This window comes from Sceloporus undulatus, chromosome 3 (assembly GCF_019175285.1).
Source record: "Sceloporus undulatus isolate JIND9_A2432 ecotype Alabama chromosome 3, SceUnd_v1.1, whole genome shotgun sequence".
Classification (NCBI taxonomy): Eukaryota; Metazoa; Chordata; class Lepidosauria; order Squamata; family Phrynosomatidae; genus Sceloporus; species Sceloporus undulatus.
In genome coordinates this window covers 144,501,424-144,516,941 of record NC_056524.1, presented here as the reverse complement: position 1 = coordinate 144,516,941, position 15,518 = coordinate 144,501,424, and the positions used below count along the sequence as shown (strand labels likewise).

General features: G+C 48.9%; 2 protein-coding genes across 2 annotated transcripts in view; both read left to right on the top strand.

The window, feature by feature from the left end:
• Positions 1-15,518, top strand: part of LOC121926472 (WASH complex subunit 2C-like) — a 293,675-nt gene that overhangs the window by 225,557 nt on the left and 52,600 nt on the right. The window contains exon 7 of the mRNA XM_042459487.1: positions 14,685-14,772. Coding sequence (XP_042315421.1) covers positions 14,685-14,772 — 88 coding nt within the window. The remainder of the gene's footprint in view (positions 1-14,684; positions 14,773-15,518) is intronic.
• On the top strand, positions 8,648-10,392 carry LOC121926471. The gene is made up of 2 exons (XM_042459486.1): positions 8,648-9,193; positions 9,750-10,392. The coding sequence occupies exons 1-2, from the start codon at positions 8,648-8,650 to the stop codon at positions 10,233-10,235; spliced, it is 1,032 nt and encodes a 343-aa protein (XP_042315420.1). The 3' UTR covers positions 10,236-10,392.

The following is a 15,518-nucleotide window of genomic DNA, read 5'->3' as shown; positions in this document are numbered from 1 at the left end:
CAAAATTGTTTGGCAAGTCACTCGACCAGGTCCTCATAGAGGACAAGGACAAGAAAAAGTCCTTGCCAGGGGGCCTGAAACTAGAAGCCAGGTCTAGGTCTAGGCCCAGAAAGCAGTTTTTTCATTCCTCCAGACCCTTCTCCCCCTCTCCCACCTCCTTCCAAACCAGAGACTCCAGAACCTTTGGCCAACGCTGGGGCGATTCCAGACTTCAGCCCAGACAATCCAGGCCACCTTTCCAACAGAGAGGCCAGATTGGAGGCGGAAGGGGAGCTCGTAAACAGCAACAGCAATGATGGGGCGCCCCCAGTGGGGGACAGGCTGAGAGACTTTGTTGCAATTTGGGAACAATCCACCAAGGACCAATGGGTGCTGAACACCCTGAAGTCAGGTTACCGAATAGAGTTCCACCACTTGCCCCGCGAGAGATTTATTCCATCCCCAAAGACAAAGGACTCGGCCAAGCATCACCTCCTACTGGAGGCCATCAGACTTGCTCCACTTGGGGGCCATAGAGGAGGTCCCGGTTTCTCAATGGAGCAGAGGCTGCTATTCCACTTTCTTCTTGGTTCCAAAGAAGAACGGTTCTTGGAGGGCGATTCTAAACTTAAGAGGGGTCAACACCTACATAGTCAACAAAAAGTTCCGGATGGAAACCCTCAAGTCCATTCTGGAGGCCCTTCAGCCCAGGGACTTTCTCTCTTCCTTAGACTTGTGTGATGCCTATTTTCATATTCCGGTTTACCCCAACCACTGATGTTACCTGAGGTTCGCCTACGACAACCGCCACTACCAATACAAGGCCCTGCCCTTCGGTCTGTCATCGGCTCCGAGGGTGTTCACAAAAGTCTTGGTGGCGCTAGTGACACACTGGAGGACAAGAGGGATCCATGTCTACCCTTACCTGGACGATCTGCTCATCTGGTCGCCTACACTACACCAGGGCCAGGCCGACATCCATCAGATCCTACGTTCCCTGGAGGACCATGAGTTCCTGGTCAACATGGCAAAGAGTTCCACCAGACCAGCACGTCAGATCCTGCACTTGGGAGCACGCCTCGACACAGAAAGGGCCTGATTTCCCTCACACCAGAAAGGATCCAAGCCACATCCAGGGTGGTTGCCCAGATTCTGACTCGGCCCAGGGCCAGTGTGTCTCTCCTGGCACATCTCCAGGACCTGATGGTAGCAGCGAGGGACTGCATCCCATGGGCCAGATTCCACTCCAGACCCCTTCAGTGGTTACTCCTTCCCCATCAGGAGGCCGTAGTAACAAGGTCCAATGTCAAGATTTCTGTTACACCCCAGGTCCTCGACTCACTGCGGTGGTGGATATCACCAGCGGTACATAGGGGTCGGCGGATCTGGTGTCCCCCAAAGGTCCAGATAACAACTGACGCGAGCCTGAGGGGTTGGGGGGCTCATTGCAGGCCCCAGATGGCGCTGGGGAGATGGTCACCCAAAGAACAGACCATGTCCATCAAGTGGCTAGAGCTGAGGGCAGTCAGGCTGGCTCTCAGGGCCTTTCACCAGTCAGTCTGCAACAGGTCAGTCCTAGTCAGGACGGACAACATGACAACCTAGGCTCACCTCAACTGCAAGGGCGGGACAAGGTCGTGAGATCTGATGAACGAGTCACGTTTGCTATTCCAATGGGCAGAAGCCAACCTCATCTCCATCTTGGCCGAACATCTTCGGGGGGAGCTCAACACAGTCACGGACTGGCTAAGCAGGTCAGACATTGACCAAGGCGAATGGGCGCTTCACCCAGAGGTGTTCCAACAGATAACTCGTCGACTGGGTTGGCCAGAGGTAGACATGTTCCCCGCCCCAATAAACACCAAGCTGCCCAGGTTCGTGTCACGGTTTCAAACAGAGGGCGCCGAAGCGGTCGACGCCCTCAACCTTCAGTGGCCAAGGACGCTGATCTATGCCTTTCCTCCGCTGCCCCTTCTGCCCAGGCTGGTGGCCAAGATCTGAAGAGACAAGATCGACCTGATTCTGGTGGCACTGGTGTGGCCCAGGAGGGTGTGGTTCTCCGAGATCCTGACCATGGCACCGGACTCTGTGGCCCTCCCTCACAGCCAGGATCTCCTGAGACAGGGCCAGGTTCTTCACCCTGACCCAGAGTGGTTGAACCTTCACACCTGGAGGCTGAACGCGACATGTTACAGTGATGCGGCTACTCTTCCGAGGTCATAGATTCCATCCTGGCTTCAAGGCGTCCATCGACCAACCGCATCTACGAGGCCACTTTTAGGTCCTTTAAGAGATTATGCAAACTAAAACACATAAGCTATCTTAGCTTCTCAGTCCCAGACTTACTTCAATTTCTACAGGATGGCATAAAAAAGGGTCTCAGGCCTAACACAGTCAGGAGACAGGTGATGGCTATCACTTCAGTGTTGCCCCATAGGAAAGCTACAGCTATGTCATCCCACCCCCACATTAGGAGGCTGTTAAAGGGCGTCTCCAACAAGGCTCCCCCCACCAGGCATCGTTTCCCAGCTTGGGATCTTCACACAGTCCTAAAGGCTCTGACAGTGGGACCGTTCGAGCCTATCCGTGAGGCCTCCCTAAAACACCTTACCCTTAAGGTCATCTTCCTTACAGCCATAACCTCTGCCAGACAGGTGTCAGAGCTGGGAGCCCTGTCAGTCCGTAAGGACTTATGTATTTTCAGGCCAGACTCTGTGTGTCTCTGACCGGACCCCACCTTCTTGCCCAAGGTTAATTCGGCCTTTCACGTCCCCCAGGACATCTTGCTGCATTCCTTTTGTCCCAATCCCAAGAAGGACTTGGAAAAAATCTGGCACACCCTGGATGTGTGCAGGGCTCTGAAGGTCTATATCAAGAGAACTGCTACATTTAGGGCCTCTGAGGCCTTGTTTGTCTCCTTCTGCCAGGGGTCCTTGGGGCGTAAGGGGCGTTTCTACCCTGAGTAGGTGGATCAGGACATGTATCGAAGAGGGCTACTCGGTCCTAGACCTCGCTCTCCCTGAGGGGGTGTTGGTTCACTCTACAAGGAGCGCATCTACATCGGCGGCTCTAGTCACTAATGCCTCCTTAGCGGAGATTTGTAGGGCGGCAACATGGAAGTCTCCCTCCACCTTCATTAGACACTATAAGCTGGATGTGTTCCAATCTGCAGGCGGCCTTCGGCAGAAGGATCTTCCAACAGATGGTGGCTGGGTCCGCAGGCTCCGGTTAGGCACCTTCCCTCCCTTCTGGAGAGGGCTTTTGTAAATCCCAGGTTACAGGAGGTCAGGACCCTCTCTGCTGGGAAAACGAACGTTGGGTACTTATTGTGATACGTTCATTTCCAGCAGATGATGGTCCTGGCATCCTGCCCACCCTTGGTGCCACCTGCGGACCAGTCCAGCCTGGTGGTTTACTTGCCTAGTTTTCTGTTTGCTTGCTGGTTGCTTGTTTCCTTAGTGAGGCCAGGCTCCCCGGAGTTGGTCTTTAGAGTTTTAGGTTACATTGGTGTTTTTTACCAATAAAGCTTCAGTTCTTGATTTATCTGCTACTCGCTTGGCTTGTCATTAACTGAGGCCCAGGGGGGTTAGCTCCTCCCTATATAGGGGCCGGTCTTTCTTTGTCCCTGCCTACAGGAGTGAATGAGAGGTGCATAACCCAGGTTACAGGATGCCAGGACCCTCATCTGCTGGAAATGAACATATCACGCTAAGTACCCAATGTTCGTTTTTGTTTCTATCTCCCCAGTGTTACCTAAGCCCGGGCTTAGGGCCAAGGACTGTGTACATATGTTTCCAAGTGCCTTTCCTTCCCTCTCTACCCTCCAGCAATGGCAATAACAAAAGAAACCAGTGTCCCTCGGTGGGGAGTGAGAGAGAGAGAGAGACCTTTTTCTGGTGGGCTCTTTGTTGGGGCCAAGCTTTGTGAGGTGAGGCAGGGAAGAAGGATTGTGGGGGGCACTGGGATGGAGGTGGCGAGAAAGGGAGATGGGAAACACCGGGGGATGTGAAGCAAACAGCCTGCACTTTTCCCCCAGAGAGAGGCTTCCTGGAGGAGGAGAAGGTGGGAGAAAAAGAAGAGCCCCACTTAGTTGCAACTTCTTTCTCTCAGGCACACCCAGGCGCCTCAACTCCCCTTCCCACCCTTTTTCTTTCCCTCAGAGCAACCAGACATCCTCCTTTTCCAGGGCGTTTCAACCTTCTTTCCAGGAGGAACTCCAAAGGGTCCCTTCATCTGTAGTCTTACTAATAAGAAGCCTGGATGTATACCAGATGACCAGATGACCATGACAAAAGAAGACTAAGGCACTGTGAATTGTAGAACCTTTGAGGAAAATCGAGGACATGAGCAAAAAGCAGAAAACATTCATAGAAATGTAAAGCCAGGCTTCTTCTTCGTGGTCTCTGCGAATCACACAAATGGGTTATTTCTGCACATGCGCAGCAAACTCGGAAACTTCCAGAATCTCTGGGCAGAAAGTCATGTAACTTTCTGCAGCTTCTTGCAACTTTTTGGCAGTAGCCCTGCCCATCCCGTATATAAGGCCCCCGGTGGCCCGCTCCTCTTCAGTTCCTTCATTCCGCCGCGCTAAGCAGCTTGAGGAACTTCGCTTGTAGCTTCATCGGAATCTCTGTTCACGGACTGAAAACATTGGCTATTTGACTGGACTGGACCTTTGACCACTCTTCGGATTACGGTTTGGACATTGTCTCAAACTTTCTGGCATTGACTCGGACCGGTAATGACTACCCCCTTCTATGGCCTCCTTTAAGCAATGCGCCAAATGCAGGGTCAAAATACCCATGTCTGACTGACAAATGTGTCCTCTGCCTGGGAGAGGAGCATATCCCCGGGGCCTGCAGACACTGTAAGGCCATGACTGCTCAGGTGCTAAAGAATAGAGATCAAAAGCTCAAGGCTTCCCTCTATGAAAAAGCCTTTCGCCCCACGAGCGCCACGGCAGACCAGGGGTCGACTTCCCAACCAACAGCTTCGGAAGCCCCAAAAGCCAAGCCGTACAAGGCTTCAAAAAGGGCTCATGGGGACAAGCAAAAAGCCCCCAAATCCTCTAAAGACGACCGGGACTCGAGGCGAGCCAGGTCAGCCTCTTCGCCACCCAAAACTAGACGGACGGGGCCACCAAGCACCGTATCGGTTCCTCCGCCCGAGTCAAGGTCCGTCGCTACTCCCATCCCGGAGCTCACTTCGAGGCCAGTTCCACCGCCCCTAGAGCCACGGGTCCTTATCTCCTTTCATCTTTCCGTCCCGGATAAAGAATTGGAGATAGTTAATCTGGGAGATTCTTCGGAATCCGAGGGTGAAATCACTGATTCGGACGCTCCCCTGTCACCACAGAGGCATAGACGTCTTTCTCGATCGCCGTCTTGATCCAGACAGGACAGGAATTCTCCACAAAGGAGATACAGAGCCGCCTTGGGAACGGAGGCGGACAAAGCCCTGGATGGTGACCGTCGGGGTCGTTCTCCTACAGAAAGAGACCAGCCAGACCAGGCTCTCTTCAATACTTACCTGGATTTGATTTATGACCACCACACGGGTCAATACCTTCTACCGGTCGACGTTGACCATCTCTGCCGTAATATCCCGGGCCCCACCAGAGTGAAGCTTCACTCCCCGCATCACCGGTCCACCCACTCTAGACCGGAAGAGCTGCCAAGATGCCGCTCCCCTACCAGAGACCTATCTCCCTTAATTCACAGAGACAGCAGATCACCTTCTGAGTCACGCTTACGTTCGGCGTCCCCATCTCTCCAGCTGGACGCCGACCAACCTCTCTCCTTTGGCGAACCGGACGCACCCTCTCCAACTGACGACGTCCGTTCCTTCTCTGATAGAGTAATCAGGATGGCTGATGCCCTTAAGCTGGAGGTCGCCCATTCTGAGGACGACGCCCTCGATACGGTAGAACGTAGGATCCATGGATGTGCTCCGGCACCTCCATCCTTGGCCTTCCTGCCCTCCTTGGAGAAGATTGCTAGAAGGTCGTGGGATACTCCCGCTACCATCGCCTCGACCTCTAGAAAAATTGAGAACCCCTATAGGGTTACTCCATCCGGACTGACTTGGCTGTTCCACCACCTCAAGCCCAATTCAGCCATCGTAGAGGGCTCACAGACCCCTTTCGCTGCTCGACCTTCCTCTTTTCCGATGGATAAGGAGAGTAGGAAAATAGATGGTTTGGCAAAAAAGTTTTACGCGTCGGCTGCGCTAGACATTAAAATTGCAAATTACGCAGCATGTATGGGAGCTTATGTCCAGCTTCTGATGGAGAAGATGGACCCGGTCATCAACGAGCTCCCAGACGACAAGAAGAGAGTCATGACCGCCATCCGGAATGAAGTTCACCTGGTGGGCGGCTAACAAATAATTTCGGCGTGCCACTCTATGGACTGTGCGTCTAAGATCCTCTCTGGTTCGGTGGCCCTCCGCCGATACGCTTGGCTACGCTCTTCTGACCTGACGCCACAAGCCAAATCTGCCATCGAGGACATGCCATTTGATAACTCCGGCTTGTTCAACAAGGAGACCGACGAGAAGTTGAGCTTCAGATATAGAATGAAGACAGCTGCCAAAAAGCATGGCATGTCGGCTCCCTCATCCAGACCAGCTTGGCAGAGATTCAGTTGCCAGCGCACTTGGTTCCATCATGACCAACAGTGCTTCCACCAACCGGATCGTCAGTTTCAACCCCAGGAAACTTCTCACCAGAGCAGTCCGCCGAGATCTCCCTCTTCCCACCAGGACCGATGTCAGCCGTCCCAGGGCTGCTACCAACAGGGCTACAAAAAGAAAGATGCCAGAGGCAAGAAGAGGTTCTGAGATCCTCCCGCGCACTTCGTCACCACCCCCGTAGACAGCTTATGGCCCTTTCTTGACACCTGGGCCTCTATTACCTCGGACTCTTGAGTCCTTAACATCGTTCAAAGGGGTTATGCCCTTGAGTTCTCCGAGCTCGCTACCACTGGGGCCGTTATCACCACCACCCCCTCGGACACCCTTCTCGACGAAGTGCGCTCTCTTCTGGACAAAGGAGCTATCGAGCCCGTACACCCATCCCGGGCTCAGTCTTGTTTCTTCTCAAAATATTTTATAGTCCCTAAAAAACCTGAAGGCCTTGGGCCCATTCTGGACTTACGTGCCTTAAACTCCTTTATAGTTTACAAACGCTTCAGGATGGTAACTCTTGCTTCTATTCTGCCACTCTTGCAGAAAGACGCCTGGTTTGCCACGTTGGACCTGAAGGACGCCTATTTCCACATTGGCATACAGGAAGATCATCGCAGATTTCTTGCCTTCACTGTCGGTCCAGACTTCTTTCAGTACAAGGTCCTTCCATTCGGCCTATCGTCAGCTCCCAGGGTCTTTACAAAGTGCATGGCCCCTGTTGTTGCTTATCTCTGTCAAAAAGGAATCGTAGTCTTTCCATACCTGGACGACTGGCTGTTCACTGCACCGTCAAAAGAATCTCTCCAGCACCAGATGGACTTTGCCCAAAACCTGTTGGTGTCACTGGGGATCCGTATCAATCTCGAGAAGTCACATCTAACACCATCCAGACAAATCGATTTTATAGGCACTTTACTGGACTCGGAGTCAGCCAAGGCTTACCTCCCATGGTCCAGATTCCTGACCCTGTCGCTAGCCATACGGGCTTGTCTCCGTTGCAGGCATCTACCAGCCCGTGCGGTACAGGTGGCAATGGGACACTTAGCCTCAACAACTTTCGTTACACTGTGGGCAAGACTGCGTCTCAGACCCGTACAGTCTTGGTTCCTCTCCGCCTTCGATCCGGTAAGAGACCATCCAGACAAGATTCTCACCATCCCAAGGAAGGTCCAAAGCTCCTTACGATGGTGGCTCCAGCCAGACAATGTGTGTTCCAGCATGACAACAGATGCACCTCTACAAGGGTGGGGAGCCCATGCACTGGGTCTCACCGTCAAAGACAAGTGGACTCACACAGAGTCAAGCCTGCACATCAATGCACTGGAAATGCTGGCGGTAGAGAAGGCTCTAAGGGCTTTTCGAACTCTACTCTCCAACAAGGTGGTACTTCTCCTAACGGACAACACCACAACCATGTATTACCTCAACAAACAAGGAGGTACAAGATCAAGGACATTGCTAGGCATTACGCTCCGGATCTGGGAATGGTGTATATGCCACAGCATCCTGCTTCAGTGCATCTACCTCCCAGGAGACGAGAACGACCTTGTGGATCAGCTCAGCAGATCCCGGACAACGTGCCACAAATGGAGGCTTCACACAGAAGTAGTCTCCTCTTCCGTCGTTGGGGTCTCCCGACAGTGGACCTGTTTGCCTCCCCCAACAATGCCCAACTGGACAAGTTCTGCTCACGGGTTCGTGGAGCAGGTTCACTCGGGGACGCCTTCCAGTTTCAGTGGACAAACGGCCTGCTTTATGCATTTCCCTCATTTCTGCTGATCACCAGAGTGCTAGCGAAGATGTTGACAGACTCCATGGATGCGATCATGATCACCCCGTGGTGGCCCAGACAACCGTGGTTTGCCCCTCTCCTCCAGTGTGCACAGGACGACTATCTCCGCCTGGAGTTCTGGCCGGATCTTCTCTCACTGTACGGTGGCCGGGTTCTCCATCCCAACATGCAGTCACTGCCGTTGGTGGCATGGAGGATTCGACGTTAGCCTCTTTTTCTCCTGGTGTTTGCAGGGTCCTCCGAGCGGCGCAGAAACTGTCCACTCAGAGGGCCTACCGTTATAAATGGGACAAATTTGTCGAATTTCTCAACGACAAAAACATTTTGTTGTCTCTGGTATCTCTTGCCAATATATTGGAATTCTTAATGTCTCTGTCAGACTTGGGCCTTTTGCTCAGTTCCATCAAGGGATACCTTTCTGCTATCTCCTACCATTATGTTTCTGAAAATAAACCATCTCTGTTTAGGGACCCGTTTGTGAAGCGGTTCCTAAAGGGGTTAAATAAGTTACACCCTCCGTGCTCCATGCCGGCCCCGGCATGGAGCCTTGACTTAGTTCTGTCCAAGCTGGCACTTAAACCCTTTGAACCTATGGCCACGGCTGACTTAAGATTAGTAACTTGGAAGACAGCATTTTTGGTGGCCATCATGTCCGCTCGCCGGGCTGGTGAGCTATGTGCCTTGAGGGCTGACTACCTTAGATTCCATAAGGATAAGGTGGTTCTCAGGACAGATATATTCAGCCTCTGGGGGAGAGAGAAGGCTGGCCCAGCACCATCAGAGACCAACCTGAAGACAGAGGCTCCTCCCTCCCTAACTGACATCTTTCGGCCTCTGGGGGAGAGAGAAGGCTGGCCCAGCACCATCAGAGGCCAGCCTGAAGACAGAGGCTCCTCCCTCCCCAACTGTCATCTTTCGGCCTCTGGGGGAGAGAGAAGGCTGGCCCAGCACCATCAGAGGCCAACCTGAAGACAGAGGCTCCTCCCTCCCTAACTGACATCTTTCGGCCTCTGAGGGAGAGAGAAGGCTGGCCCAGTACCATCAGGGGCTAGCCTGAAGAAGAAGAGCCCTCCCTCCGGTCCATCTGCCTTGGTCCAGGCCTCAGAGGGAGAGAAGAATGCTGGACCTGATTCCCTCCCCCCTCACCATTCCCTTTATTTTATTGTATACTGTATGGTGTTTGTTTTTAATGCATTGTATGTGTAATTGTAACTTGTGTAAACCGCCCTGATCTGAGGAAGGTGCGGTATATAAATAAAAACTTTATTATTATTATTATTATTATTATTATATTTCTTTCCTTCCTAAGGTAGTATCACCCCTTCACACAAGCCAGGACATTGTGTTACCTACCCTTGCCCCGAACCCGACGTCTGAGGAGAAACGTCGGATTCATGCCTTAGATGTCAGGAGGGCATTAGCCTTCTATTTGGACAGAACCTCTGGTTCAAGATCCACCAACAGATTTTTTGTTTGCTATTCTGACCCGAAAAAAGGCTTGCCGGTTTCCCCTCAGAGGTTTTCTAAGTGGATAATGAATGTCATTCACCTCTGTTATGAACTCTCAGGAAGACCCTGTCCCGAATGGGTTCGGGCTCATACAACTAGGGTGGTAGAGGCATCCTCTGCCTTTCTAATGGGGGTCCCCTTAGAAGAAATTTGCAAAGCGGCTATATGGTCCCAGTCCTTAACATTTGTCAGGCACTACAGGCTGTATACCAGGGTTAGACAGGATGCAGCCTTTGGGAGGGCAGTGCTGTTATCTGGTTTGCATTGAAATGTTCATGGTTTCAGCGAATATTACGCTGACTGCGTTGTGTTGTGTTGTATACAAATAAAAAAGTTTATTCTTTGCCACTCCCTCCTCCAATGACTTAAGCATGCTAGTGTAACCCATTTGTGTGATTCGCAGAGACCACGAAGAAGAAGGACAGGTTGCTCACCTGTAACTGTGTTTCTTCAAGTGGTCATCTGCGAATTCACACAAACCCACCCATCCATCCCCTCAGTGTCTGCTCATTTACAATGCTTGTTGCCGCGCTGTTTGCGGCTCATTCGGAACTGAAGAGGAGCGGGCCATCAGGGGCCTTATATACGGGATGGGATGGGCGGGGCTACCGCCAAAAAGTTGCAAGAGGCTGCAGAAAGTTACATGACTTTCTGCCCAGAGAAATAACCCATTTGTGTGAATTCGCAGATGACCACTCGAAGAAACACAGTTACAGGTGAGCAACCTGTCCTTCTCAGCCAGGCTCAAAATGGGGGACATTTTGGAATTCTTTTTGGACAGAAAGCTGAAATGGAAGGCGCTTCCTGAAAAAAGGACAGTGTCTGCTCACCCTGTGTGAGATCTGGTGTCAGATCTGTGCTCAAAAAATAAAACTCATTTGAATCAAAAGAAGCTTTATTGATGAACTCAGGCAAAATGCATCCATTAATAGGTTTTTGCAAGGTCTAAAGCCAGCAGAAACTACAGTGGTACCTCGGGATACGAAATACCCAGGTTACGAAATTTTCGGGATACGAAAAAATTCCATAGGGAATTATTGTTTCGGGTTACGAATGTTTTTTCGGGTTACGAAAAAACTTTTGGTGCTTTTTTCGGCTTTTTCGCACGGAATCGCGGCTTTTCCCCATTAGCGCCTATGGCAGTTCGGCTTATGAAGGCTTTTCGGGTTACGAAAGCGGCCGCGTTACGAATTAATTTCGTAACCCGAGGCACCACTGTATCTCCAATACTTAACTCTCTCCAAAGTCCTCCCAATTCCCAAGCTAAACCAACTAGAAGCGGAGGTTGCCATAGAGACCCTTTTTTACACACCCATTCATTTCCCCCAGATAGTCTAACCTTGAAAAGCTCCATTCCCAGTCTCCACACATACCAAACTTGAAGCAATACTGATAACAACCCTACAGTTACAAATCCCTCCCTCCTCTCTATTCTAGAAGCAGTTCAATACAACATTTTTTAAATAATAAAATTAAACTCATCATTTTCCAACCTTATCTAACAAAACTCATTATATTGATTCTGAGGTACCTTCATGGCAGAACCTTACAAAATTGAATGCCGGGGGGGGGGGAGTTCCTCAGGGTTCCAGAGCTGGCCTTCTGGGGCTCAGGGTTTTCCCCACATGCTCCTGGTTCTGCCTGCTAGTCCTTTAGGTTGCCCCCTCCCCAGGTGCTGGCTCTTCTCACAAGGTGGGTTAGGGGAAGAGAGGCAGCGGCACTGGAAAAAGAAGAGAAGGAGGAAGAATAAGAGGAGGAAGGGGAGGGAGAAGTGGAGGAAATAGAGGGAAAAGGAGAGTAAAGGATGAGGATCCTCCTTTGTAGGCACCATTTCTCTGCCCCTCACTGCCTCTGTACCTACTCTGAACCCCGACCGCAGCTTAGGAAGCCACAGAAAACCAGGACACACAGCTACAATCAGGATAAGGCATTTCAGAAAAGCCTTAAAACTGGGAATGTCCTGGGTTTTTTTTAGGACAAATGGTAATCCTAGAATAAACTGCATTTGGAATGCTATTTGAAAGTGATGCTGAATCCTGGTCACTTCAAACTAGATAACCAACCAGCAACTTGCTTTGCTTACTTGTGAATTGGTCTACTGTATTGTCAGTAAGAATTGTATTTTGGCTCCTCCATAGTTGAAATGTGGCCCCTGAGAGCTTTTCTAGATTCTCCATCCCTAGGTTTAAGAGTATTATTTATTGTGCAATCCAGAACCAAGACTGTTGTGAACCTCTTTCTGTCCAAACCTGCTTCTCACCATTTCCTAATACTTGAGAGGGCTTGAATTCATTTTTCGCCCTTTCGTTGATCATTTTTTCAATACATGATATTCACCTCCAGATGGTAAAATTATGTTAACTATTAATGTACCTGAACCTCTTGTTTTGGTTGTTGCTGTTACTGTCTCTTTGTATTTATAGAGCTGGAAATATATGTACTTTTCTGAAATATAATGTATTTTCCCAGTGGATAAGCATCCCACATCTTGTAATTTGAGTTCCAGTGTTTCCACATGGATGGAGCTAACCCCAGAAGGCCAGTTCTACAACAGCCGAATGCTCCAGAAAAACGTAAACAATTTATTTGTAGCATATACAAAACTAGACAGAGACAGCCAGTGAACAATCAGCGACTCTCTCAAGGCCAAGCCCTAATGCAGTCAGATTACTTTAGAGCCTGCCTGATGGTGAAATGGGCAAGCTTTAAAACCCTAACTTTGAAGCTGAGGTTGGTAAAAAAAAATGTCTTATGAATGAATGTCAGAGCTAAACTATGTGCTATATGCAGCTACCTGCCCTTGAATAAGAATGGCCTTCAGGCACTTCTAACTCAAGAGTAATTTCCTCACTGCCTGGAAGAAGCTACTGCCTAGGCATACTTCCTTGGTAGTGCAAGTAGCGGCGGCAGGGGGCTCAGATTTAGAGGGGTGCTGGTTAACCTCTTCCTATGTTCATATTATTGCTGTTAGCCCATGAATTTGGGATCTGCACTATAGTTTTTCCTCCTCATGGATGCCCTGTTCTTGACAATCCCCTGCCACCCACCAATTATTAACATGACAGAAGAGATGCCTGGAAACTAATTCACCAGGGGGAGTGGCTAGCCATAAAAGTCACATGATGGTTTTTTCCACTCCTCAGGGGCCTCCCTTCCTGCCTCCATTATGGTCAGAGCTTTTTTGTCTTAGCTGTGCCATCCTAAGGCACAGGATGAGTACATGATTGTAACTTCTTTGAGAACCTCTGCTTTGATAAGGTTATCTTCAGAAATAGATGTGGATAAGAAAATTCTTATTCAGAAACAAAAAAGCCTCCCCTCCATCCCAGAAGAAACCTGTATTCCTTGTTCTCCTCCTTAATGCATTAAAACAATAACAGCAGTTTATTCTACTAAGGAATTGCTTCCAACCCCACACAGACATCTTGAAAAGCCCTGTGGGGGTCTGCCAGAAAGAAGAGCAGAAGTATCTGTTAACTAGTCTAAATAGTTACATTTTAAATAAGAATGCCTGCAGATGGGCTTGCTGTTCAACTGGTCCCTTGTTAGAACATAAGCAGATAAAAATGACTAGAACTGATTCCATTGTGATTAGACCCAAACTCCACCCCTAGGGTGAACTCTATCCTTCTCAGAGTGCAGAATGCAATCCTCCTATCCTTCTCCTTCATCTATCCAAGGAATTGGAAAGAATGTAAAACACATACAATGCCTGGAGAGCCTCCTGCATCCACCCAAAGAGGACAAGCAGCTTTTGTTCCTCTGATGCCCCATATTGTCTCCTTTTCAGTCCTATTCCAAGGGCAAGAAGACATCAGCTTCCATCCTAGCAGGTGGATCAGGCCATGCATTACTATCTGCCCTGAATCCTTGGGTGGTCACCACCAGAAACTTAGCCACTCACACCAGAGTGCAGCCATATTAATGCCTGTAGCCATCATAGGTAGCAGAGAGCAACAGAATGGCCATGTGGAAGCCATCATACATGTTTGTTAGGCATCACTAGCCTAACTAGTTTACTGTGACTTATGTCACTCTGTTTTATCTTATTTTTATTGCTGTAACCCACCCGGATTCCTTGTGATTGGGCGGGCTATAAATAAATTATTATTATTATATTATTATTAACAGCTTGACTTGGCTGGGGCTGTAGTTGGCAGCAGGGCCTTACAGCAAATGCTCATACCCAGGTCATTGAGATGCCAGCAGCACTCACCCTAATCAGGTTAGCTTTGGCAAATCCCAAACTACAGGATTTGGGGCTCTCATCTACTAGTAAAAGGGACATTGGTTCTTACCTGTGATTTGTCCATTTCCAGTAGATAAGGGACCCACACTCTGGCCCACCCAGTTTTGCCCTATGGGGAGCAAGTTAGATAAGTTCACTGGCTGTCTCTGTCTCTGGCTAGTTCTGTATATTGTGAAATGCAAATAAATTGTTCACATTTTTCTGGAGCATTCTGGCTTTCTGGGGTTAGCTCCATCCACGTGGGGTCACCAGAAGGTCTTCTTTCTTTCCTACCTATCTGGAGCGAGTGGGAGGAGCATAACCCAAACTACAGGATGTGGATCCCTTATCTACCGGAAAAAGACTTTTCACAGATACGAGCCAATGTCCCCTTTTGTAGTGCCTTATAAAAGTAATAGGTAGTCACATTGAAACTAAGTATAATTCTGTCTTTTCTCTCTCCTATTCATCCCTACATGACTGCTTTAGAAAAAGAAAAGGCCTGCATCATTTACCGATGAACTTGCAGCTCGTATCAAAGTGGACATGCTAAGTAAACTGGAGGAAGACCAATTGTGTAAGCTGCTTCTCAGTTCGTTTTCATTTTGTAAAGTTGATACACACACACACACACATATGTATATACACATACATATGGACAGACAGACAAACACTTTATTTTGGTCTTCGACCAATAAATACAATTAGTAAAACACACTAAATTTATAAAATTGATCTCTAACATCAAAGCTTTTTGACTACCATTTGAGGATGCAACTTACACATTGTGTAACAAAACTTGGCCACTTTTGGTAAAATTCTTTTGATTATTCAGCAAATAATGTAATAAAAATAATCAAAGTGCCTGGAAATTTAGATAAGAAACGGGTGATCAACTGGTAATTAATATCCCTGTAAAACTGACAGTCCAAAAGTACATAATTCTGTGATTGTTTGTGCTGTAGTTTCTAAGGCATCCGTGTCACAAAGGCAATATTGTATTTCATAAGGGAGTTTCCTATATTTCCCTTCCAAAACGGCTGTTGGGAGAGCATTAAACCGACCTAATGATAAAGCTCTCTTAAATTTGAGGGCTTTAATATAATATATATACATTGCTGGTTTAGAAACTAGGATTTGGTTATTTACAAATATGATTAGAAAAAGCAGCCACTTCTGTCTGGTCTTCTATATCTAAAATTCCTAAATATCTTCCTTACTGATTTGAAATTTTGTTGAGGTTTTTTTATCTTTTGTCTTTCCTGCTCATACATATTCATTTTCAACATTTTGGATTTTTCTTCATTTACTTGGAATCCTGAT

Bases quoted from the DNA above. Each gene is read 5' to 3' on its own strand.
- LOC121926471 (XM_042459486.1), top strand. From the start codon at position 8,648: ATGGAGGATTCGACGTTAGCCTCTTTTTCTCCTGGTGTTTGCAGGGTC. The intron at 9,194-9,749 runs ATATTCAGCCTC...TATTATTATTAT, and splicing joins AGGTGGTTCTCAGGACAGAT to ATTTCTTTCCTTCCTAAGGT.